Source organism: Typopeltis vanoorti, chromosome 1 (assembly GCF_054136105.1).
Source record: "Typopeltis vanoorti isolate ZY-2024b chromosome 1, IOZ_Tvanoo_1.0, whole genome shotgun sequence".
Taxonomy (NCBI): Eukaryota; Metazoa; Arthropoda; class Arachnida; order Uropygi; family Thelyphonidae; genus Typopeltis; species Typopeltis vanoorti.
In genome coordinates, this window is record NC_143549.1 from 15273002 (window position 1) to 15300896 (window position 27895).

Below are 27895 nucleotides of genomic sequence, written 5' to 3' on the forward strand. Positions count from 1 at the left end.
CCTCACTTTGGTATGTACTACAGCTGCATACCGAAACTCACTGAAACTACAAAACAGTATAATAGCATCATAAACGAAACTATAGTAAATGTCGTTAAGTAATATTCCGTCTTTCTTCTTTTGTATTCAGTTTGTAACTGCATTTGTAAAACTATATCTCGAAATCCGAGATATAGACTGGATGCAGATAGCATCTTCAAAAAACTTAAACTTATATTTAATTATAATATACTGACCGTATATACTAACTTTAAACTTATATTTAATAAAATATATGACAAAGCAATTACAAAAATAAAAAGCATGCTGCCAAACCAGAATCCATGGATGACAGAAAACATTGATAGATATACAAAGAAAAGATGCCCTATGGAAATAACTTTAAAGGTTGCCTAACAAATGCAGTTTTACAAACTGAATACAAAAGAAGACGGAATTACTTAACGACACCGATTAGAACCTCAAAAAGAAACTATTATAGAAAGAAACTAACATCTCAGCGCGACGTAAAGGAAACCTGGCACCTGGCAAATGAAATGTTGGACAATACACACAAAGCTACTTCAGAAACGATAAATCACAGCTTTCCTTTCGAGCCCAAATCCCCCAAACAGTTGGCAAATCATTTTAATCAGCACTTCACAAACTCTGTCCAAAAACTGCAGGAAATATTCTCCCCTCACACAACGAAATATTCTCCACTGGGATCACAGACAATCCAGTCAAATGCGGTTCAACACAGTAACAAAAGAACTGTCACTTGCAATTCAACACATTAACTCTAACAAAGGAACAGGAACCGACCGAATCAGACGCAAAATAAAATCTTCGAAACGGGATACATACCCGAAACATTAAAGACTGAATTAATCACCCCAGCACATAACATTAAAAGTAATTACTGACCCATCGCCACAGTTTCAGTAATTCACCAAATCATGGAGTGCATTGGATATCGCAAACTCTTCGAATATATAGAAATATTCCATATCATCCCAAAATCAAAATATGGATTTCAAAAAAATAAAATAACACAAAGTAGCAGCAACATTCCGGGAAGATTTTACAGACCCAATAAACGTATCTTTAAATGAAAACAGAATAGCGGTAGTTGTTTTTATTGATCTATCAAAAGTGTTTGACACAACTAACACACAAAATCTTGTTGAACAAACTAACACACACACATCGTGATCGGAAGATGTCTACTCCATTGTTTCAAAGAATACATGGAAAACAGAAAACACATCACACGTATAGGATCAATGCACAACAAAAAGTTACCGGTAACATGCGGACCAAAAAGGGCTGTTCTTTCCTCAGTCTGTTTTACATATACACATGCATACGATTTAGCCAACTTCCCCTGAAAAGTAATATCTTCCAACACGCAGACGACACTGCCATAGTATTCATTCACAACGCTGCAAACACAGCTTACACAAATATGCAACACGACGTCAATCTGATCACTAACTGGCTAACTGAAAACCGCATATATACACGTACATACGCGCACGCACGCACACACACACACACACACACACACACACACACACACACACACACACACACACACACACACACACACACACACACACACACACACACACACACACACACACACACACACACACACACACACACACACACACACACCGAAAAAACAAAGCTAATGATATTCAAAAACCAAACCCCCAGACGCAACCCATAGGAACTAAATATCTCACCAACCGACATCCATCTCTTATACACAAGCATTAATCCTAAAACCACAAGAATCACACAGGTGAAAACAACACGTTATCTCAGACTTCATTCAAAATGCTGATCAAACTTGGAATAGTCATATAAATTATCTACAGAACAGGTTAATAGCAGCCAAACTATATCGATTAAAAGACATTGCTCCGCAACACATAAAAATACTAATGTATAAAACATTATGTGAAAACATTTTAAGATATGCAATTACATCATACGCATTCTACACAGACGACAAACTTAACAGATTACAATTGTTGCAAAATAAAATATTCTAGGAACAAAGAGAACAGCCTACACTAATACGGACAGCAATGACAGAACACAAAATATTTAAGGTGAAACACTTCACAGTCATGCTATTACTTAAGTCCAACGTACAGTGTAACCAGACATATCCGATAACAAGACCACAGTCAACAAACTGCATAACATATAAGTATATAATAATGTGGATCAGAATAAGGATCAGAAGAGCTATCCATAACCAAGTTGACAACATTGTCTCCAATTGGCGAAAGTGACCATGGGGTCTCGACTTGGAAAATTGTAAAACATGAGGAATATTCTATCAAGAAGGGGTATTTTTGGAACTAAAAGCCAGGTGATTATGACATGCTTAGGAAGCAGCCTAAATCTGTACCATGGGAAAAAAAAAAAAAAAAAAAAAAAAAAAACTGCAGGGTAAGAATGTTAGTAGTGCATGGGATATACTTAAGGGTCATCTAGAGGAAGCAGTATTAAGGTGTATACTTAAGGTAAGGAGGATAATCTGGTAGAAGTTAGATGGATGAGTAATATCATTAAGCATGAGCTGCAGAAGAAAAAATGCTGTTGAGGGTATATAAAGAGAAAGGTGACCAGCATGACAAGGAAGGCAAAATCAAATTATGAGAAGAATTTAGCCGAGCAGGCCAAAGGAAATTCCAAAGAGTTCTTTCGTAATGTGGCAAGTAAGAGGAAGAATAACTATGGAAGATCACGAGGAGACAGAAGCCGAAAAAATAATTGATTCACTGAGTGACCACTTCGAGTTTACTGCTTTAACCTATGTGACAGACACTAGTGCGGGAACAGGGGCGGATGAATTGGAAGATCGTAGGATATTGCAAAATGTTACCATAAATGCAGCTGTGGGATTAAATGGGATATCAGCTGGGAAGAATGTGCAAGAGAACTGGCAATGCCTTTGACTAAGCTGTTTAAGTCTCGGCTCTGGTAGAGTTCCAAGGGAGTGGAAAGAGGGCAAAATTATTCCTTTGCATAAGGGAGGTTCTAAGACTGCAGTAGCAAATTATAGACCAATTAGTATCTCAGGCATGGTGGTAAAAGTATCAGAAAAATTTATAAGAATTTTTTTTTTCATATAAAAAAAGAGAATTCAAGAATGGGTAGGTAAGAATACGAAACTATATGAGGGTCAACATGGCGTTGTGAAGGGTGGGTCATTCCTTAGTAATTACTAACTTTTTATAATAGGGTAACAGCTGGGTTGGATAAAAGAAATAGCTACACAATGAATTTGCAGGATTTTGAAAGGCATTTGACAGAATACCACACGGAACACTGTTACGCAAATTAGAATAAATGGGGATGGATATGACACTGGTTAAGTGGATAAGAGGGTGGCTGCAGAACATAAATCAAAAAGTGGTATATGGAGGGGCCGAATCAAGGCGAAAGCAGGTGACTACTGGTGTGCCGCAAGGTTCTGTGCTTTACCATTGCTGTTTAATTTGTACATAAAATGATATAGGAAATAATCTGAAAGAAATATTGAGTTGTTTGCTGATGAAATTAGGTGCACTACTAGTTAATCAAGGTGATGTGGAGAGCTTGCATGAAGGTTTAAATAGGATGTCAGTAAATGCAAAAGTTAATGGGTGTCAGTTTAATGTGGACAAATGTAAATTATGCATTTTGGGATAAATAGATCACATGCCGTTTATCACATTGATGGTACTGTACTCCAGGAAATAGATGAAGCTAGAGATTTAGGAGTTGTTGTAGACAGAGAGTAAAAGTTTAGAAGACATATTGCTAAGGAAGCACATAAGATTATTTGGCTAGAAAAGAACACAATAAGCAGAGATAAGGAAGTTATAATTTCTCTCTATAAGGTCTTGATACGCCCACATCTGGATTGATTACCATGTTCAAGTCTAGTACTCTGGGTTTCTTGGGGATGTGAAAGCGGTGAAGAGGATTCAGCGGTGAGTGACCAAGATGGTGAGTGGTGTGGAATGTGCTTTATGAGGATAGATTGAAAGTGTGTGGATTGCAGAAGTTGGTTGATATGAGAAAAAGAGGGGGATATGATACATTTAAGTTGCTTAAAGGATTTTATAGGATAGATGCAGGGGAAATTATTATTATTATTATTATTATTATTATTATTATTATTATTATTATTATTATTATTAAGAGAGATCTCCAGGGAGTCAGGGACTCATCGAGGGAGGTCACATACGACACGCACCAGCTGTCATATTTATTCTTGAATTCATTCACACTGCTTGCACTCACAACATCCAATGGCAATCCATTCCAATCGCGCAACACCTTATGAGATAAAAATCTAGCCCTTACCCCTTCTTAGCAGCTTAATACTGAAGAGAGTATATCACCTGTGCACAATAGTCCAAGTAAGGTCTTATCAAGGCCTTGTAAAGAGGTTTTGGAGAGTGGTGAATGAGCGGAATGAGTCGCCACAGTCAATTATGAGTGCATTTTCGGTTAAGGATCACGTGTCAAAAAGGAAACGGCATTCGTACACCTTCTAGGAGATAATTACTTGAAACAGCATATAGCTGAAGGGACTCGTGATGTGTGAGTGTTGGATCTAGTCACAGGTTCAGAAGACCAATGATAAGAAAAGTGTCCACGTTTCTTATAATAAATAAGGTGAGAGTGAGCATGCGGTATTGACTTGGGGGGGGTTGCAAAATTAGTGGATTTCTCTCTTAAGAAGTGGGTATATACGGAACTACAGGTTAATAATTATAACAAGCTTCGGAGACAGCTTACAGCCGTCCCATGGCATAAAAAATTGCATGGGATGTAACCAAAGGATATCTGAAGGAAGCAATATCGGAATGTATTCCCATAGTCAGGAAGATAAATAAGGTAGGCGTTAGATGTATGAGTAGTAGCATTAGAGTTGATGTGCAAAAAATGAAAATGGTATGGCGGATTTACAAGGAGAATGGAGATCAGTACTCACGAGCAGCGCAAAGCCCAGAATAGAAAGGCTACCTGCATAATAAGGAAATCTAAATCAGATTATGAGAAGACTTTAGCCAAGTAGGTGAAAGAAAATTCCAAAGAATTATTTTTCTGCTTAGCAAGTGAAATTAAGTATGACTTTGGAAGGATAACTTTAGTGCGTGCTGATGGTAACGAGGTGGCCAAGTCAGGTGTAACAGTATTGTTATTTTCAAACTTATCACCCGATATTTTGGTGTCTTATATAGCAACAAAATTGAGGTTAATGAATCAAAGGTACTTAGTATTGTAGAATTTAAATGCAAATACTACTGTGGATTTGGAAGAGATATTAGCTTCGGTATTACGTGAATATGCAAAGGAATCGTCAATGCCCCTTACGTGGCTATTTAACTTAAGTCTAACTCCGGTAAGTTCCCTAGGGAGTGAGAGGAGTTTCATTGCATAAAGGAAACTCTAAAAGTTTCGATAGTAAATTACAGACTAATCATCATCTTGAGAGTGATGGTAAAAGTATTCAAAAAGTTTATTAAAGACGAAATTCAGGAATCGGTGGATAAGAATGTGATGCTGTATTACGGAGTGCGGAGGACATGGTTTTGTTAAAGGTCGGTCTTGCCTTAGTAATTTATCAACTCTTTATGATAGAGTAAAAGAGGAATGGCTACATAGTGATATTTCTGAATTTAACTAAGGCGTTTGACAAGATATCACGCAGAACTATGTTAAGCAAATTGCAACAAATGGGGATGGATATAAAACTGGTGATATGGATAGAAGAGTGGCTGATGAGCAGATACCATAATATGGAGGAGCAGAGTATAAAATGAAGCAAGTGGCCAGTGGTGGAACTATACTCTAGGAGATTGATGAGGCTCGGGACTTGGAGGTGCTGGTGGACAGAGACTTGAAGTTCAGAGGGCACATTGCTAAGGTATTCAAAGTAGTTCATAAGAATACTTGGTTATTGGAAAAAATGCTGTCATGTAGAGGTAAAGAAGTTCTTATTCCTCTTCATAAGGCTGTGATAACTGATAACCCTTTCCGACAATATGATCAAATCTAACACTCTATAATCTTGAGCTCTTTCTTTCTTATGCTGTTTGAGAATATTGTATCAGAGCAGCTAAATAACACCTCCATTCTTACTATGAATTTTATCTTTTATCCAAGCGACACTCAGTTAATGGATACTGAACGAGTTACTAACTCGTTTGGGTAATTTTTCCTCCAGCTGCTTGCAGCAACACACAAAATATACAAATGGCAGGCACACAGGATGAAATAAACATTTCATCCTGTGTGCCTGCACTTCACATCAGTCCCCAACTTGTTACCAAATGATACATTCTGGCTATAATGTTTTCATGTGTTTCTACTCTAACTCAAATAATTTCATATTATTTATAGTACTACCTATTATTCTATCTTTTCTGTCCTTCCTAAAAAATACTATACCATTTACACCACATTCCAGGTACTATATGTTACTCTGAGAGACAGTTTTACTAATTCCAACAATCAAAACCTATTCACCAAGCAAATCATTTTGTTCCTGATGCTTCTGGAATTGGTGTAGAGACATACCAATTTACAGTTATTTCGTATACTTACATATGCAGTCTGCTTAGCCGAGTGAGTCAAATTCCTTTATCCCTGTTTTTATATACATACTGAAAAAGTAAAAAATCCAAAGCATACAGCTCCATCCCATCACCAGATTCATTACCATACTGTTGATATTCATATGGTTATCATTTCTGTATACTTTAGCCGAATCTTCACACACACACACACACACACACACACACACACACACACACACACACACACACACACACACACACACACACACACACACACACACACACACACACACACACACACACACACACACACGCGCGCGCGCGCGCGCATTCTCACCGTTCCTCTGGTGATGATGTAGTTTCTCTGCTGTTTGCATTGGGTGTCATCACAATTAAGAATCTTTATTCTTAATTGTGATGACACCCAATTTTTCACATAGTCCAGAAGCCTTGATCTAGAGACCAAATATAGAACTTTTTCAAGTCACCTCCAATAAGCCTCATACCAGTCAAAAAAGTTCATTTCCCACCTAAAGACAATGATAAATATCTATACACACAGCGGGATTCGATCTCCCCCCCCCAACCTTGGAGTGCGGGTGTGCTAATTCATAATTCCTTTTATTCATTTGGATTTTCCCCCTATCTCTGCATTAAAATCTCCCATCGAATAATTTTTTAGACACTTTACGTTTTGCATACATATAATAATTACGTTATAAAATTATAGAAATTACAAAATTTAAAAATTATAAAAATTACATACATATAATAATAATAATAATAGCATTTTTTTAATTCAATGATTTTTATTATTAAAATTATAAATTATAAATTTTATTATTATTATAAATATTTGCCATAATTACTTAACCTCCCATGAGGGCGCTCAACTCGCCCCAATAGGGACGGGGGAGAAAAGGGAGGGAACTCCATACGAATAAAAAAAAAAATTAAAATTATGATTGCATATTAAGCATTTACAAAACATGTTGTTCTAGTTTTTTTTGTCTTTTTTAACAATGAATTTCATACAAATTTTCTATTTTTTGTATAATGCTAATAATAGTTACTATAGATGGTAATTTATAATTTGCAATTGAATAAGATTACATTTTTTAACAGCATTTATAGTATAACAATATGTTATATATATTTTACTTTTTTTCTTTAGAAATATATTAATAAATATATATTTTTTTCCTTTCTGATGATCTCGGTTGAGATGTAATGTCTCAGCTTGCATCCTCGAAGCTTTTTAATAAGCTTATCTGAGGATGTCACCGATTAGATTTTTTTTTTTTTTATTGATTTGATTGCTGTGTTGGAAGAAGGCTGATGTTTTGGGTGGTCAAATGAATGATCTGAAAGGTCTGATCAAAGTGAAATTGCTGATATATTCTGATGTTATTACATCCGTCTTGATGATTCACATTCCTTTTTGTTGTGGTCTTCTTTTTGGACTAATTAGGAGACTTTTGTTTCACTGTGGCAGTCTTTCTATGTCTTCTGAGCTTTTGATTTGTATCGGTTTTGAAGTTTGTGACTTCGTCAAGAATATCTTGGCATCTCTGATCCACAAAAATTGGTAATTTTTTTTCTGTTTTTGGTTTTCTTGCTTTGTACAAAAGATTCTGGTTGAATGGCGTTAAATATTCGGATAGGAAGATTTATGTATATTGTCTTGCAATACATTCAAGTCCTTGGCAATTGTTTTTTTCTGTCTGTTGGCTTTTATGAGATTATCTCTTGTGGACTTGCTTCTAAGACGAACTATGACTAGTGCAAGTCGTGACAAGCCTTGTTTTTTGCTCTTCCTAAGAATGCAATTTACGGTCTGAATGTCGTTAAGCTGTAGGGGGATATCAATTACATTGCCTAATTTTAAAACTACGTCTCTGAGGTTTTCTGTAGATACAGTTTCAGGAAGACCGATTATGACAAGATCTTCTTTATGTTGTTGCTGATTTAAACATTCGTATTGTAGTTTTAGGGAATCAAGTTCTTGACGGAGTTCGGACGTCTCTTTCATCAAACTGTGTTGCCTGTCAGTTAGTAAGTTAATGCTGATTTTAATATCTTTTACCGTTTGCAACACTTCTATCACTGCTAAATTATTATGTTTGACCAAATCTTCATATTAGCTAGATTTGTTTGTTATTTGTTCGTTCTGTTTGTCAAAGAGTTCTTTCACAAGATCTACTAAGCTGGCTTTTATAGTCTCTAGACCATTTTCTATTAGTATATTTAAGGAGTTCAAATTATAGAACTCACCTGTATTTTTTGTCTGTTCAGTTTGTCGTGTGATTTTGCCTCTGTATAATCGGCTGCGTCGTAGATGGCTGCCTTAAGTGCGTTTCTTTGTTCTCTCTGCAGAGTAGCACTTCCATTCCTCGCGTGTTGCATTGGATTTACATTGCCAGGTTGCTTCTGAAAGGCTGGCACAAGTGTAGAATCCTACTGCATTTCCTACAGGTTATATGATTCAGGCATTTGATGCACTCATAACTCACCTTTCTTCCCTTGAGGAACTGTAGTGTGATTGTAAAGATGGCGACGTTCTTTGTACTTCGCTCGTTGTTGACCATAGTCCTCTCTGTTCACTTTTCAGCACTTCAAAATTTGGTTTCTTCTTAGCCGATTTCGGTGAATTTTATATCACTGTCTTCGGCATGACAAGTAGAGTTAATTGGGAACACTTTCAAAATAAAAACAGAAGTTAGAACCACTTTAAAACTCTAAAAAACGGAAGCAGCGATGCCACAGTCCACCCATTCATATACCTACACAGTGTCCTCTGTGAAATTATTATAATTTGTGTGAAATTAAAATAATGAGGTTGGTCGATTGGTAGAGCCTCTGCTACTAATGGCTGAGTTAAGTAACTTTGAGCGCGGTTAGTAGCTGGAAGGGTACCAATCGTTCAATGCTGTTGGTACAATCTCCCTTGATGAGTGTTTGAACACACCCCGGAGGTGTCAAATAATAATTTTTTTTTCACGTTTAAACATTTTATAAGATGCTTGCTATCCGCATGCATACGGGTACGCGATAACTGGGCGACTGGGCGATGGACAATCGGGAGATGGCCAAATGGGAGACAGAATAAAAGATCAAATATGCAATTCTATTCTGTTGATCTATTACCAGGTAAATTTAAATAATATTTTTTTGAGAAATGAGGTAAAAGAACGGTATAAACATAAAATTTGAAAAATCGCACTTATAATTAAGTTTATTTTTATTGTGTAGAATTACAAATTGTATAGAAGTTATATTGAAATTTCCCATACAAAAAATGAGTCAGCTAGTTAATAAATATTTATATTATATATTTTCGTTTATATTAAAATTTGTAGGATCGTTTAAGAAAGAGATGGTTAAAAAGAGTGGTCCGAAAAATGATTTAAAAATGGAAAGGTATAATTGCAGTGTTAAAATAAAGAAAAAATATAGTTTTGTTTTAATTCATTTATTAATATTGTTTTGTAGTTAACAAACATATTTATAAATGTTACATATATACAATAAAACAAAAAAGTATATGAAATTCAAGACAATTTTTTTGAATTTATTAATTCATATTATATACAATACCTCGTAAATATTCTATTATATTTTCCCTATCGTAATTAATAACTTTTTTCAAAATTCTTTGGTCAGCTTCATTGTAACGTCTACGTTTGTGCTCATGTTGAAAACCTGCTACTGCTCTTTCATAATCAACATCATATGTTTTCTGAATTTTTTGTAGTCCATTTATAAAAATCCATAAATTTGGATGACTTGCGCTGCTGCCAAAGCTCAATTGCAGTTTTCGATGACAGGCTTCCGCAAAATTATTTGTCCTATCGCTTCCATACACAGACCAAACGTTTGAGGGGAAAATCGGTGGAGCCCTGGTTCTGTGATTCCTTTGACGACCTAAGTATGTGTTCGTAAACCATTCTAAAATTGGTGCAAATTCATTGGATAAATGATTCTCAAGTTCAGAAATAGCGTAAATAATATCTTGTTCTGGAACAAAAGCAAGAGAAGTGATCATTTTTGAATTTAAAGCGAATTGCGCATCAGAATTATATCTAGTTAAAGACTGCATGAAGCTAAATGCTTACGAAGATTTTGTACGAGATGAAAAAATCAACCATTTATGTTAGCTTATGTAAATAATATACGTAACGCTTGATGAATGGCAATTTCAAAATCAACATTTATATTTTCGGGATCTAGTAATGGCCACATTTCGTGTATCATATAAAATAATTTTGTGTATGTTTCAAGAGCCTTATTAGCTAATAAACAATATATAAAACAGGGAAAACAGGACCTCCATCCTTTCTAGCCAAAATAACAAAAATTTGAGCAAAAAGAGGGGGGGGAGTAAAAATGTGCCATCCATAAATAATTCATTAATGCTTTGGCTCCACACTGCATGGCTTTCACAACCAAAAATTAATATTCTCATGGGGTTGACCTGTTCTGATCCAGAATCAGCCAATAAATAACGTTCAAATTGTGGACTGAATTCATAATTTAAGTATTCTTCGGGAATAATTATTGTTTCCCTAGAATCAGGATTAATTGGGGCTTTTAAATTTTTTAATCTTCTTCTTTGAATATTTCTGCACAGACTGCTATGATTTAGAAGCATTCCTTCTACCGCAGAAGAAACATGTTGTAGAACTGGAGTTCTGATTTGTGATGGGTTGCTCATTGTCGTATCCGCTAATTATTTTGGCTGTGGTACTAACTACTTCTTGCGTTATTATTATTATTATTATTATTATTATTATTATTATTATTATTATTATTATTATTATAAAAACCTCCATGGAGTCAAAGACTCATCATGGGAGGTCCACTGTTATACACACAGTTTATCATACTGTGCCTTAAATATATTCACTGTCTCTGCACACACCACACTCTCGGGCAAAGCATTCCAATCACTCACCACTCTCAATGTAAAAAACCTGCTCCTCACTCCCTTGCTCACACCCTCCTTATACAGCTTCCAGGAATGACCTCTTGTTCTCCTGCTATCCTCACCCATTCTGTGCAAAACCTCCCCAACGTTAATCTGGTAATAACCACTCAACAGCTTATATGTCTCAATCATATCCCCCCTCCTCCTTCTATCCACCAATTTCTGCAAATTGCATTTTGTCAATCTGTCTTCATATTCTACATTCCAGAGACCAGAAACCACCTTAGTCAATCGCCTCTGAACATTTTCCAACGCAATTTCATCTTTTTGAAAACCAGGTGACCAGATCTGTGCACACAGTAATCCATATGTGGCCTGATCAAAGCCTTATACAAAGGAACGATAACATCCTTACTTCTACAAGTCAATGTCCTCCGCATCATTCCCATTATCCGCTGTGTTGTCTTCACTATTTTAGTAACATGTCCCCGAAATTTTAGGTCCTTGTCTACAATCACTCCCAGATCTCTCATTTCCTCTACCTCTTCCAAGATATTCGCACCGATTGTGTACTTTACATCCCATCTCTGCTTCTCAAATTTCAAAACCTTACACTTTGAGACATTGAATTGACATCCCCACTTATTTACCCATTCAGACAGTGTATTCAAGTCCTCTTGCAAAGCTACAGCATCCACACTACTCCTGATAGCTCTGCCCAACTTTGCATCATCTGCAAACAACTGCACATCACCATTCAGACCTCTCCAGATATCATTTACATACAAATTAAACAGCAATGGACCCAAAACAGACCCTTGAGGTACACCACTAGTAACTTTCCTCTTCTGGGATATCGCTCCTCCATAGACAACTCGTTGATACCTATCAGACAACCAATCTCCAATCCAGTGAACCAATCTACTGTTCAGCCCCATCCGTTCCAATTTAATTACCAGCTTGTCATGTGGCAATTTATCAAACGCCTTTGCAAAATCTAAATATACCACTGTATATGCAATACCCTTATCCAACGCATTTGTCACTTTATTATAAAAAGTAAGCAGGTTGCTAAAGCATGATTTTCCTTTAGTAAATCCATGCTGGCCACCAAAGAGTATTTTTCTGTTGTCAACCCAATTCTGAACTTTATTCCTAACTAACTTCTCTAATACCTTGACCACAACTCCAGACACACAGACTGGCCTATAATTCAAAGCCTTACTCTTATCACCTCCCTTATGAATTGGGACAATTTTACCTTCTTTCCACTCTTTTGGAACTTGACCCAGTGAGAGACTCATGTTGAAAATATATACAAAAGCTGTTGTTAACTCTCTGGCACATTCCCTCAAGACACGTGGTGAAATAGCATCAAGTCCCACAGCCTTATTTACATCAAGTCTATTCAATTCCTCATATACCTCCTGTTCACTTACTAACAGTTCCTCCTCTTCCTCTTCTCCCACTACTTTCAAGTTCTGCATGATGTCACATTCGCAGGAGTGAAATACCTTTAGAAATTGCTCATTAAATATCTCAACTATATCCTCCGCAGCGGTTATCATTCCTCCGTTTTCACCAATCAATCCCATTCAACCATAATCATTCTTTCTTCTACCGGCGACATATCGAAAAAACTCCTTAGGATTTTTTTTGGCCGCTTTAGCTAACTGCTGCTCATACTGCATTTTTGCTACCCTTATCAAGCTAGTCACCTTCCTCGCCTGCTCTTTGTACTTCTCATGCAACTGGTTGTTATATATACTCATTTTGTGTTTCTTCCATAATACCTTCTTCTTCCATATTGCATACCTTATCTCTTGATTCATCCATTTTACACCCACTCTGTTTACCCTCTTGACCCTCGGAATACACTCTGATATTGCCTCCACCAAATAGTTCTTGAGTATGTCCCAAGCAGCATTGATATCCTTTCCATCCAGTTCTTCTTTCCAATTTATTATCGCAAGCTGTTTCCTGAGCTTTTCGTAATTACCAGTCTTATAATTCCACATACTGTATATCCCTTTCTAACAGACGTCCTCGAATGACTGGTCACCCTGCACGTGATCACCTCGTGGTCACTCTCACCAACTGGTGGAAGATTTGACACCTCATTTATAATAACATCATCTGATGAGATGATCAAATCCAATACTCTTGATTCTCGTGTACCCTCAGTTACGTACTGCCTAAGGTAATTAATCTGGCCACATTTCCAGAACTGCTACATGTGTGTTCCTGTTTTTCAGAAATTAGTGATCCATCACTGACACTTGTCCAGATTTTACCTTTGCATCCTTTGTTTTTATTTTCACATCGCCAAAATTGAATTGAACCTTTCTTATCTTGTCTTTAACATAAAGATACCCGTTCCAAGCATATTTTTTCTTCTCTTTGACTTAATATTCTTGAATTATCCATTTCTGAAGAATAGAAACAAGAAATATAAATATAAAAATAAAATTTAAAAAGTTTTCACTATTGATATAATTAAGAATTTTTTCAGTACTATTTGAAAAATAGTACTGAAAAAATTCTTAATTATATCAATAGTGAAATATTTCTATACTTCTATATAATTGTACTTAGCAATTTGTTTCATTTGAGAGATAATCAAGAGTTTGAAATTTATTTAAATTAATTTAGTTGCCACGTATACAATTTAGTATACGGTTAAGATTATAAATTTTGAATACATACCTTTTATTTACGGAAACTTGTTTTTTGCACGTGGTAACTGTAACGTTGACACAAATATCGGAAACGATGTAATAAACAAACAAACAACTAGTCTTACTGTTTAATAGAAGTCAAAATATCTTGCGAATGCGTATTAAACTAAATAAACGCAAACAAAATGCCCAAATGATAAATTGCCAAACAAGACACCTTACGCAGTGAAGCTCAGAAATACTTCTTCAGACAATAAAAGTAAACTTAATTATAAGCGAAATTTTTCAAATTTTATGTTTATATCGTAATTCTATGGGAAATTTCAATATAACTTCAATACAATTCGTAATTCTACACAATAAAAATAAACTTAAATAAACATAATTATAAGCAAGATTTTTCAGTTTTTGTGTTTGGCAATTTATCATTTAGGCGTTTTGTGTGCTGTTATTTAGTTTAATACGCATTCGCAAGTTATTTTAATCTTGTGAATGCGTATTAAACCGTACACAAAACGCCCAAATGCTAAATTGCCAAAAAAGACACCTTACACAGTGAAGCTCAGAAATAAAAATTATAAGCAAGATTTTTAAATTTTTTGTTTATACCGTTCTTTTAACTCATTTTTACCTGATAATAGATCAACAGAATAGAATTGCATATTTCATCTTTTATTCCGTCACCCAGTTGTCGCCCAGTTGACACGGTCAACTGGGCGACATACGCCCAACAATAAAGCCAACGAGGGAACATTTTGGAATGCGCAGATTTCAACGTTTCAGCTTTGAAATATATATACACTAATTTTCCGTGTTGTTTACAGTTATTTCTTTCATGTGTTTTTACTCATTATTTCTATATATATATATATATATATAGAAATAATTTCTATATATATATATATATAAATAAATAATTTCTATACATATATATATATAAATAAATAATTTCTATATATATATATATATATATATATATATATATATATATATATATGAAGATTGATTATATATATATATAAACTTACCTTTCAGAAACTTATGCCCAATTAAGTGCTGTGCAGGCGCGTGTCCCATATGAGCGTAAGCTTGCGTCACGTGAAAATGAAGAATGTCGAAATAAAAGTAGGTGGCATACAGCAACAAAATTACTACAAGCACAGCCAAAACCTAGAAATTTAAAATAAATGCTGTAAGCCTAAAACAGTAAAATGATATTTAGCTTAAATTTATATTCAGATTTGCATGTCCAATTTCGTAAAAAATACTATGTTAGCGTGTTGTTTTTCTTATTTTATTTTATTTTATTATAATAAAGATAAATAAATAAAAGGGAAAAGTTACCAGGAAAAGTTCGCCGGAGACAATCTGCGACACACAGCACGTCACTTGTGTTGTTGTTGTTGCACTGAAAGCGAGTGCTTTGAAAAGATTCTTTCATATTAATGCTTATCGAATTCGCGTTAAGCGAGGTTTTCCTGTAGATGACTTTCTAGCTATCTTTGCTGGCCTGACACAAGAAGTTAAGGAACTTAAAACAAAGAATTTTGAACTAGATAACGCAAATATGGAGCTGCATAGGGAGATAAAAAAATTTATGAAACAGTGAATGACCAGAATCAACAGGCAATTAGCTCAAATCTGGTGTTTCTCATGAGCCACGCGAAAATATGCATGAAATAGCAAAGAAAATTGAACATAAAATCAAGATCAACTGTAATGAAGATGATGTTGAGCTATGCATCGTGTTCCTAGTGGCCAGAAAAACAACAGTTTCCAAGTTTAAGCTAATTGCCTATTGATTCAGGTCATCCTGACAATTTTAAGGACAGCAAAATGCATCTAAACAAGCACTTGATTGGAAACTTAAAACATTATTGCCAAGCATTGTAAAGAAGTACACTACAAATATCTTTGGGTCAAACAGGACAAACTCAAACAAATAGAAAACTCGAATGGAAGAATGTTTCTTTTCGCACAGAAATGAGGAAACTCTGTTCAAAATAATAGTACAAATGATTGGTTTTTGCACATTGGTATTAAAAATATTCTCTATTTCAAGTGTAAAATGTAAAAAATTTAAATGCTATTTAACTACTTTGTTTTATTTTATTCCTAATTAATGTTATGCAACTTTCTCTGTACATATTAGCATGTTTCCTGTGATTTTATTATGTTATATGTTATTATATTAGAATAATATATAATGGATATATTATATGAATGTATATGTGTGTATTTAATGATAATGTATTACATAACTTTTTGCTACCTTATGCATATCGTAACCTGGACGAGCTGTTGCTCTTAGGTTACACATAGGATTGTCAAAATTTTGTACTAGAATGCGAAAATTACAATAAAAAGTAGCATTGCTACCTCACTAACAAAAAAAAAAAAATAATAATAATCGTTGCTGATTGAGATTCTTTTGTACCGAACATACTACACACCACCTTCAGAGCAATCGAGGATTGCCCTGATATTAGTCACCGCGGATATGTATGAATGTGCTTAAAATTCACTAAAAGTTGGTGGGTTGGTGATAAAGTCAGGTGGGTTGGTGATAAAGTCAGGTGGGTTGGTGATAAAGTCAGGTGGGTTGGTGATAAAGTCAGGTGGGTTTATGCATTTAGAGTTAGAACCCATGATTATGTCGGTTTAGGAGAATCACAAAGTAGTAATTATTAGTGCTAACTACTTCCGGCATGTTCTAGATTACTCCTTACTACTCTGTAAGTTCAATATTACGCCCTTAATACGGTGCTCAATTTACCCCAAAATATATATACTTAATAATTATCTTTTATGTATTCCAGGAGCAAAATAATCAATTCAAAATAATGAAGATGATAGAGGAAAGCTGAACTTGGCAGCTGTTTTCACGAAGCATAGTTATATATATTCTGGTTGATGAAATTCATAACAGGCTTGCACTCTCTTGAACCATAAAATGGTTATATTCACACACACACACACACACACACACACACACACACACACACACACACACACACACACACACACACACACACACACACACACACACACACACACACACACACACACACACACACACACACACACACACACACACACACTATTTTTATTACGTGACATCTCCGAGAGATGTCCAAAGAATCATCATCAAGGGGAGGACACTCCACTCCACTCTACAACTCTCCGCCTTCACCACTTAATCCATCAACTGCACAGAACGCTACTACTACCACTATCATCATCATCAACAACACGCAACACTATCTATTTCCACCACTACCGCTAGTATTTTTGTGTGTAAACTGCGTGTGTTTTCAAGGCTATTCCTTTGTTTTTATCTGTATCTGATTGTCAAAACAAATTGTCCGATTTGTCAATATGAAATGATAAAATTTCAAATTATGAATTAAAATTTTATCATTCGGGTGTTTCGTGCCGTAAGCTCAAAAAAAAATTAACCATAGAATCCACACTATTAGAGACAATAACATATCCTGTTAGGAATAGGGACCACAAGATGCGGCACTTCATCGCTGTCGCTTATAAACAGTGATGGTCTTGGGCCAGCCGTCCCGGATTGGCTACCGGTGGAGATTGAACTGCCGACTCACTCTCCAAAAGTTAGACAGGGCTAAAATGGCATTTCCTACAGTGTAAGGGAATAAAAGGCGTTAGCTGATTTTTTTTATTTGATTTGAATTTTATCATTTCCAAAAAGTGAAATATTAGGAAGAAATTTTCACAGTAAGGACGTTTCCAGGATTCATTTTTAAAAAATGAAGCACCAATGCCTTTGAAAATTTCTCAAGGAAGGATTCAAGTTCTAGTTGAACTTAAGAATTTAGGAAAGCTTCTGCCCTCTTGGCCATTGAATTCATACCCTTCTGCTTCATAGTTATTACTTTATTTTATTTATTAATTTCCCCCATATCTATAGTTTTACATTGCCAACAAAATCCGATACTTTTTTCAAGAAAGAGTAGCAGAAAAAACACCAACGCAAATATCCGAAGCCCTACCATCTCAATTATGCACGTTGTGAATTACAAGGTGCGATTTGAGACATTTTTGACAGTAAATGTGAACACATCATGATGTGAAATTTATGCTAAAATGAACTATTGGCAAATAAGCCATAAAAGAACGTTTGATAGCTTATGTTGTGATGTATCTTGTAGCTAATTTCTGTGTTGTCCCGCTGTTAAGGAATGACAAGCACAACTTTCTGTTCCCAGTGGAAATCACAAGCGGTAGACGAGAAATAAAAGTGATTTAGAAATAGGAGTAATTGGAAGTTGGTATTACATGTCTTGAGGAATATATACTACCTGCATATCAGATTGGGTCCTGATAGTGCGAAACAATATTGAATCTCTCTTAGTTCTCTCTACCACTATACTCTGCATTTTGGCCGATATCGTTGAAAATTGATATTCATCTTTCTTACAACGGGGAAGAGACATCAGTGCAGTGAAGGTATATAAGGAGATCACCGTCCCTCATGAAAAGTCTATAAGAATTGTCATACAATGTATTATGATGAGGTAATGATCTGATTGTTATCATTTGAGTATTTCCAATCTTTGCTACATGGCTCCTGAACTTCAACTTCCTATCTACCAACACTCCAAGATCCTTAGCCTGATCAGTTTCTTCTAGCAAAATACCACCAATATAATACGATAGTGAATATTTAACCACGCCAAACACTTCTAACCTGTCCAAAACACTTCCACTTGATCAGACAACAACAATCTCTCCAAACGTTTGTGTCCCTCCTATTTCTTTTGTGTTATCTTTAGCATGCAGAGCTAGTTTCTTTTCATACTTGCAATCAGCTTTCTGTATCATCGTCATCATCTTTTTGGCCTTATAATTTTCATTCATCTGCTTCCTTTAGACATGACATAATGATCTATACTTGATATTTGTTTGCACCATTTTAAAGTTTTCTGAGCAATATTTTGAGCACTGTGGAAGTTAACCTGATATGAATATTTCTAATATTTATTAAACAGTAAATTAAATAGCATATAGGGACATCGATAGGGATATCCTAAAAACAATTATAGATACAGGATGTGCATTGCCATTATGTAGTCAAAACAATTATTGTAGAATTTTTTTCACTTGATGACAAATTACATTTAACTTGCAAATTAAATTGGAGGACATCGAAGTCTATTCGATGAATAGACTTCGATTACACAAAATAAATTACACAAATGAAAATTTGTGTAATTTATTTAAGATATTATTTTACAGAAATCGGGTTATTTATGAAGATGAATGGCGTCTTGAACTATGATCACCATGCCATGAATCCTGGATATTATATATCTGTTCACTCACCAAAAGATTTCCGGAATCCACTTGAAGAAGGTCTGCTGGTCGAAACAAATAATATATATAGATTATCCTTAAAAATGGTAAAGAAAATTCGCTCAATATTTCAATTTTAAGTAGTGTTGATCAGTGGCTTTTTTCCCCCTTTGCAATGTTCGCTAATTAGCGTGGTTAGCTTAGTGGCTTTGCGCTTCGCAACCATATGCCTGGAGAAGGAGTGTCCCAAGTTCGATTCCCGTCGAAGACGTGAGGAACTTGAAGATCTTCCTCAGGCATAGCCAAGTTAGCCAGTCTTGGGCGCGGACAGTAGGGTTTTTTTCCCGACAGTTTATCTGGCGTTTTTCATCCCGCAAGCAGGCAAACAGACCCCGTGTACATACGCTGCTACAGTCAAAAATATATCCCCTCCAGCGACAGACTAGGCGACAGGTTGGGAGTGGTATTAACAAAAAGTCGCATCTAACGTGACACGCGGACCCTGCACAGGAAGCGGGAGTAACGCGTAGTCAATGCCGTATTCATGGGTGTGCGAACTGTGCAGTGACACAGGGCCCTGCAAAGCGCAAAAAATTGAAAAAAGAAAATTAATTTTTTAAAAATTATCATATAAATTAATATCAATTATTATATAAAAAATATTATTATATAGAAAAATATATGTATATAATTTTACAACCAATTATTGTTGTTATAGTAAGCGAAATAAGATCGTAGCGCTAGAGCGATGGTATTTGAAACTACTCTAAGATATATAAGAATAATATCGTACAACACGGGTGGGCGAACCTATGGCACGCCCAAGAATTTTGCTGGCACGTCAACGATTTACATGTGGTATCATTTATACGCTTATAAATTATTCAACCATATGTAAATCGTTGACGATTTACATATGGTTGAATAATTTATGAATTCAATAGAATTCATGTCTTCATAGCTGCTCTTTCCTGTGTGGGTTAACATCTAAAAATCCTCAAGGCAGTGGCGCACTCAGGATTTAATTTTGGGGGGAGCAGAGTTAAACGGAAAAAAATATTTTTAGCGCTCGGTCCTCCAGAGCAATCACGCCACCCTTTAAAGACAAATGGAACCGACAATTTTTGAGTTGAAATGCTAATTCTCTTCAACCGAATTCCATACCATCTGTCATAACAACATTCACCATTTATTTCTTACTTTTAAGACATTCACGACGGGGTGTCGTTTATCGTTCCTACAGAACTTCTCATTACCGGCAGGCTCTACTCACACAAAGTTTCAACCCTTGGTTGATTTTTATTGCCTTGTTTGCGTTTGAGCTGGAAGGGGAACTCACACAAGCATTATATGGCATGTTTCAATTCGTGTAGAATTTTATTTGAAGTTAGCCTTTGTGATCTGTCATAATGACATCGAGAATTTCAAATGCAGGCAAACAAACACTTATTTCATGTAATTGAAAAATTAGACAATAGTTTTAGTTAGATACTGTGTTTCTGGTGCAATATATGGTTTTGCTTGCATCTATACAGCCTAGTTTCTGTGAGAGGGGAGAGGGGTACATGTGATTCATTAGTTAGCACCATTTTATTCCAGCTGTCTCTAATTGCACTATTTGTCGAGAAATATATTACACAGACTGCAGAAGCCTCTGCACCTTATTCAGGGATACAATAAAAGTTTTTTTTTCCTTCTTGCATCTACAGTATTTAATGGCTGTTGGGGAAGGCGTGTTGTTTTTGTGTTGGAGGTATATATGCAAAACGTTTTAATGTCTTTTTTCGTAAAGTGAAATCAGGGGTGCCAGTTATATTTGACGGTAAGCGTTCTCCGACAAGTCCACATTCTTCTGCTGCTTCCCCTGCTCCGCTGACTTCTATGGTGAGTTACAATGCATAAATATTTTTATCACTACCGTTTTTTTTCTTCTTTCAAACCAACATCATTAAAATCAATTTCATAATACAATAATCAATTTTATACTGAATAAAAAAAAATATTTGGTGATCAGAATGGAATATGTCAATGAAACTTACCACAAGTTAATTTAATGATGCTGGCCTGAGGAAACTACAATATTGTAGCATTAGTCCTGTGATTTAAATGCGTACTTTTATATTTCTCAACATGCTACACCATATGCATAAGTGTACTAATACTCTTTATGATTATTCCATAATTAATTATTAATACTTATTTACTAAAATAAATAGCCAAAAGGCTTCATATCGGCGATACAAAATTACATAAATTAAGTGGATATTAAATCCATCATTAAACGTTAGTTTAATGTACGAACTTTAAAAAAATGGGAACGGTATTTACGAGTAAGTTTGTTGGGACTGGGCCCTCTAATACAGTAAGAATAAATATAAAAAAACTAGCGATGGCTATATTATCAATTTTCTCCTCTACATATGATTGTGAGTCATTATTTTTCGAAATGAATTTTATAAAAGACAGTTTAAGAAATAGAATGACTGATGAATCTCATTCGGCGTGTGTATTACTAACAGTGACAAAATATGAACCTGATATAAATCATTTGGCATCTAATATACAACAGCAAAAATCTCATTAATAAATTGATATATTGATATTGATAAATTAATGAATTGATAATAGCTTGATATTGATTTGTATACGACAATGTGTATGCCAAATTATGAGTTCATTTTTATGAAATTCTATGTTAATTTTTAAACTTGTCTCAATAAAATTCTGCAATTAATTTTGTATAATTTTTCCCCAATTAAAAACTTCACGGCACGTCAGCAACTTGATTTGTAAATATTGGCACGCGCACATGAAAAGGTTCGCCACCACTGTCGTACAGCATAGTGTTAAATAGAGAAAAGTGCATTTAAAAACAGGTGTTTTTAATCATTTTAAGGAGTGTTTTGATTTTAGTATATGATTTTATGAACAAGTATATACACGTACTGTCATGGCAATTTTTTTATGTGACATTACTTGCAAAACATCTTAAAAAATATATTTTGTCAACTGGTTTTTTTGGTTATCCGACATCAGAATTTTTCTTCAATAGCAGTTTTCAATCTATATTAGATTTATTTATTTTCTAATATTATCTATTTTAGATATATTTTATTTATCAGGTAAGTAATTTTGTTTTAATTTATTAACTTATTTTATAATTAAATCTATCCTATTTAATTCTAGAGTATGACTAGTCGTGAGAGAGATTATTATGGAAGAAAATACCCAAGTGGGCATGAAAAACGAAAGCGAAAACAAGAAAAAGAAGCGGCTGAGGAACGTCAAAGAAATTCACTGTTTAAATTTATGAAGTTGCACTCATATATTTGTTCAGATATATCAGTTGTTAACGGGAGTTCTGAAATAACTACAAACAGTTCTTCGGCTTCAACATTAATTAATAATGAGAGCTCTGAAATACTCAAAGGAAGCGGAGAACATGACGCGTTTGATCAAACAATGAGTATTGAAGATCCTAAAACTGAGACACCAGAGGAAGGTGAACTATTTACTATTGATGATCCAGCAACATGGCCCAAAATTTTGAACAACGCAACACTAACACAAATTGTACAACGTGGTCCACCTTCTCCTCCGACTGAAAATGATTTTCCAAAAGATGACAACAAGAAGTGTTTTTCCACAGCTCACTATGTTAGGACAAATGCAAACGGAGAGAAGCAAAACAGAAGATGGCTTGTAAATTCAAACTCTTCCAACTCTATTTTTTGTTTTTGTTGCAAATTATTTTCTTCTGACGATAATTGTTTATCTAATAATGGCTTTTCTGACTGGCAACATGTAAGTGAAAGATTAAAGTCGCACGAACGAAATCCAGTGCACATGAAATGCATGTATTCATGGACACAAATGGAATGTAATTTAAAAAATCACAATACAATTGATCAGACAAATCAAAATGTCACAAAATTTGAAGCAGAACCGTTAAGAAATGTTTTAAGACGAATAGTAGCAACAATTCTTTATTTATCCGAACATAATTTAGCTTTTAGAGGTAATTTTGATACTTTGTACACAGCCCACAATGGTATTTTTTTTTGGAATCATAGAATTAATTGCAGAATTAATTTTAAACCACGTTTAAAAGATCATTTAATGCGATGTTCGGGAAAAAAATTATAGGTAAGAAACAAAATTCATATCTATCACCCATTGTGCAAAATGAATTAATTGTTGATATGGGAACCAAAATTCAACAAAATATTGTAAATATGATACAACAGGCAAAGTACTATTCATTAATTCTCGATTGTACTCCTGATGTTAGTCATCAGGAGCAAATTTCAGTAATGTTTAGATTTTTACATATATTTGAAGCAGATATTGAAATTCGTGAACACTTTTTTGACGTTTTTAACAACTAATGACACTACTGGTAAAGGTATATATGAAAATATAAAATCACTTTTGAATAAATTAAATCTTAAATTGTCAGATTGTAGAGGGCAAGGGTATGATAACGGAGCGAATATGAAAGGAGTGTTCGTGCTTACATTTTAAATGAAAACGAAAAGGCATTTTATACTCCTTGCGCCTGTCATAATTTAAATTTGATTTTAGGGGATGTCGCAAAATCATCGATTATAGCAATACATTTTTTTAATGTTATACAAAAAATATATACATTATTTGCTGCCTCAACTTCACGTTGGGACATATTAAAGAAATCTGTTAAATAATTAACTCCAAAGCTGTTATATTTCATTCTTTATAGTAAAAATGGATATTTTTTTCATATTATTATTTATATTATTAAATAAATCATTCTTCTGGCGTATTTATATGATAATGTGTACTTACATAATAAAATAATATATCATGAACATACAACATACAAACATTTATTTTTTAACTTTTTTCCCTTTACTTAAATTGATGCTAAAGAGCATACTTGTTTATTTATGTGCATAAATATTTTTCATATTTGATTTAATTAATTAATTAACAAGATATCCATTTAAAATTTCCATAAAAGTTACTAACTTTCAGGGATCCCGCTTTTCCATTTCGCACAGGGCCCCGCAAAATGTAGAAACGGCCTTGCGCGTAGTAGTGAAAGATTTGTGTGTGTGTGTGTGTGTGTGTGTGTGTGTGATCTTCAGAGAGTTGAAGCCCCAGAACATACAACAGGAAGGGACTACATGGCGAGGACTAGTGTGGCACACCTCCGAGCATAGAAGTGACCATAAGGCATCTGTGGATGTCCAATGAACAGAAGAAGAAGATATTTCCGGGGAAATGGAAGAGTACAGAGAGAAATGCAGTGAAGTGAGGAGGGCGGTTATAAGAGAGAAATCAAAGCAATTATAAAAACTGTGCAAGGAAAGAAATAAATACTATGGTGTTATTCAGAAACATCAACAAGAAATGGAACCGCAACTATAAATTTGATAAGCGTTAAAGTCTAATGAAGGACACAATCAATTTAAATATGTATTATTAAATTCTCTTGGACACAATAAATAATTTACACCCTCTTTCTAGTTCAACAAACGCATTAGCAATATGTATGCGAGTGAAGCTACATCATCGTTTTCCATTAATCCATTACTTCTCATAGAAGTCCTTCATGTATGAAGTTCAAAATACCGAAGGTGATATCTACGTCAGAGCGCATTCGCTGAAGCCGGCCAAAGTACCTTATTAGCGTGTTTATTTCGTTACCAGGACAACGTCGATATTGTAACGCTCTAAATGCGCTTCCCTGGATCCTTTTCAGTCAGATGAGCAATCTGAAAATGCGACCGACCGATTTATTAGGGAATCGGTAGAGCGTAGAATCTAATTTCTAACGAAAAACAGAGAAAAGGAAATATCGAAAGTATCGAATCAATTTTTATTAAAGTATAAATAACCAATAACCATACAACGCACACACACGACATTTTTGACACTGATGTTACCGGTTATTTTTTATGTTGGAAGTGAGGAGTGTGTAGACGCTTTCAACAACAACAAAACAAAATTTTCAAAAAAAAAAAAAAAAAGTAAAGAACTTGACATTGTCAGCATCCAGGAATGAGTCAGCAGAGCTAATTTCAGGTGGTATGGTCACTTGAATGGGCGAGGAAAGATTAGCAAAACAAGTGTTCTTTGCTAGGTTAGGAGGAAAAAAGACCCAGAGGAAGACCACAATATAGGTGGATTGATACGGTACAAAGTGCCTTAGACGATAGAAATATAAGATCTGATAATGTTGGAGTCTTGACAAGTAACAGACTGATCTGGAGGAAAATTGTAGATAGGAAGTTAGTGATGATGTAAATGTTTCGTGTAGCAATATCATATCCTGTACACCCCTTCAGGGTAAATGTCAGGAATTTGATGATGATGATGAATAGTCCAAATATATATAAAAATATCTAAAAATCCAAAATCTAATTATTGATCAAATGATTTGATCAAAATTATTCATCTAAAACGTTTTCAATGTAAAATAGTATTTTTATCCTACACCTATCTTAATTTTTTAAAAAATCTCTTTAATCTCTAAGATATTTGTTTGTTTCTGGCTTAAATGGAAAAAATTCATTAAAGATTTTAAAGTTTTAAAAATTAGCAAATATAATTGTCCAGTCTAGTGTTATCCAATACTTTGGAATGATTTCGTGCGTACCGTTGCATATTGTTAAATACTGTTAAATCGAATTTTATTTATTTATATAAATATACTTTTTTGCAGCTAAATAGTTTATATTTAATATTTTATTTTAAAATATTATTTTTATATAACAATAATTTATGAACGTTTTTCATTCCAACATAATTTGACTAAACACACTTTTATTTAAACAAGATTGAAGCCGTAAATTTTATGAATGAATAATCTCCTCTCAGAGACAGAGCGCTTCCATACAATTCTTTAACATTAGGTAGAATGGCAGTTTTCTATCCTGTCAGTTGACCGATTTTCCAGAGCGAAGAAACATATGCAAGAAACGTTAAATAATTCAATGCTATCCAAGATAGCATTGAATTATTTAAAGCCATATTATACAAAAACAGCCACCCAAGAGCTCATATCTTAAAAGAAACTGAATTACCCATTTGGAAATGATGTTTCTCTCTCTCTCTTTCTTTCTTTCTTTGTTTTTTTTTTAATGTAATAGTCAAAACTTTTCTTAAACTGTAAAAAGCATGCATTGATACTTGTTAAATCTTAACGTTTTCATATAAGGTGTTGCAAAAATGCTTTTGCGCACGCACACACACACACACACATATATATATATATATATATGTAGTTTTGACTTACATTTTGCATGGTAATTTTAAAAAGCACAATTTAATTTATTTCACTGGGCCTTAAAAATAGCAGTTCAATTTAAAACTTAAAACAGGAAAAACCACTCAAATCCACTCCCCTTATCGTTAGCTAAAAGTTAAAAAAGAATATTGATAATTATATTTATTGCTAGGCCTACCTCTATTGCAATGATAATCCAGTGATCTGGCTTCTTCTTTCGCGCAAGAATAACTTTTCCTCCATACGGCAGAGTGTCATCATAGTCCTCAATTGGAGTATATTTCACTTTTACGGAAACGCGTTTACGCTTGCGAAGTTCGGCCATTTATAATCTGTGCGTGCACTACTTCAAGTGAACTTCGAAACTAGACCGAAAGAATTGTTATTTGATGTATGCTTTATTGTTCGTGTGCTGTAGTCATGGTAGCAATTTCACAATTATGCGTAGAGGCGGAGCTAATAGTAATAAAGGTCATAGCGATGTATTTTGAGCGACTTATTCATGTAAAACATATTAACATTAATATCAGTCTCAGGCAACTGTTAATGTGCGTGCGTGCGTGCGTGTGTGTGTGTGTGGTGTGTGTGTGTGTGTGTGTGCGTGCGTGCGCGCGCGTACACACACACATTTCAATTTTTTTTAAATTAATTAATGCGCACAACTAATTTCGTCTTCATTGGGTGCATTGCACGAAAAGATAAATTTTTAAAAAAATGCAAGAGAAAAGCTATAAATTAAATTGCCAACATATCACTGACATCTGAAGTTAAATTGGGCAGGTACACTCGGTTATGGTCTAGTGAACACCAAAGTTGGATAGCAGTGTAGTGACAATGATAGAGATTATAGCTGAGGTTAGTGTAGAGATATACTGGATAATTTATCTTTCGAGTTTGTCAGCAGCATTGAAAGATGTTCTCTGATTTTTTCCAGATGACTCAATGAATGATAAAGTTTTCATCGTTAGGTTCAACAGAATTAAGGACATGATTAGACAGTGCGCTGGCTCTAGTTCCCATATGTGACGTCTCTTTTATGTTCCTCTAGATAGGGGTTCTCAACATGGTGTACGCATACTCCTTGGGGTTATGTGGTAAAATTTTTAAGGATACGCTGATCCTT

At 34.6% G+C, this 27895-nt stretch overlaps 1 protein-coding gene across 1 annotated transcript in view; it reads right to left on the reverse strand.

Moving 5' to 3' along the window:
* Window positions 1-27097, reverse strand: part of LOC150109802 (uncharacterized) — a 57679-nt gene extending 30582 nt beyond the window's left edge. Inside the window, exons 1-2 of the mRNA XM_090396221.1 lie at window positions 26951-27097; window positions 15209-15350 (exon numbers count right to left, since the gene is read on the reverse strand). Coding sequence (XP_090252347.1) covers window positions 15209-15350; window positions 26951-27097 — 289 coding nt within the window. The remainder of the gene's footprint in view (window positions 1-15208; window positions 15351-26950) is intronic.
* Window positions 27098-27895: the final 798 nt, after the last annotated feature.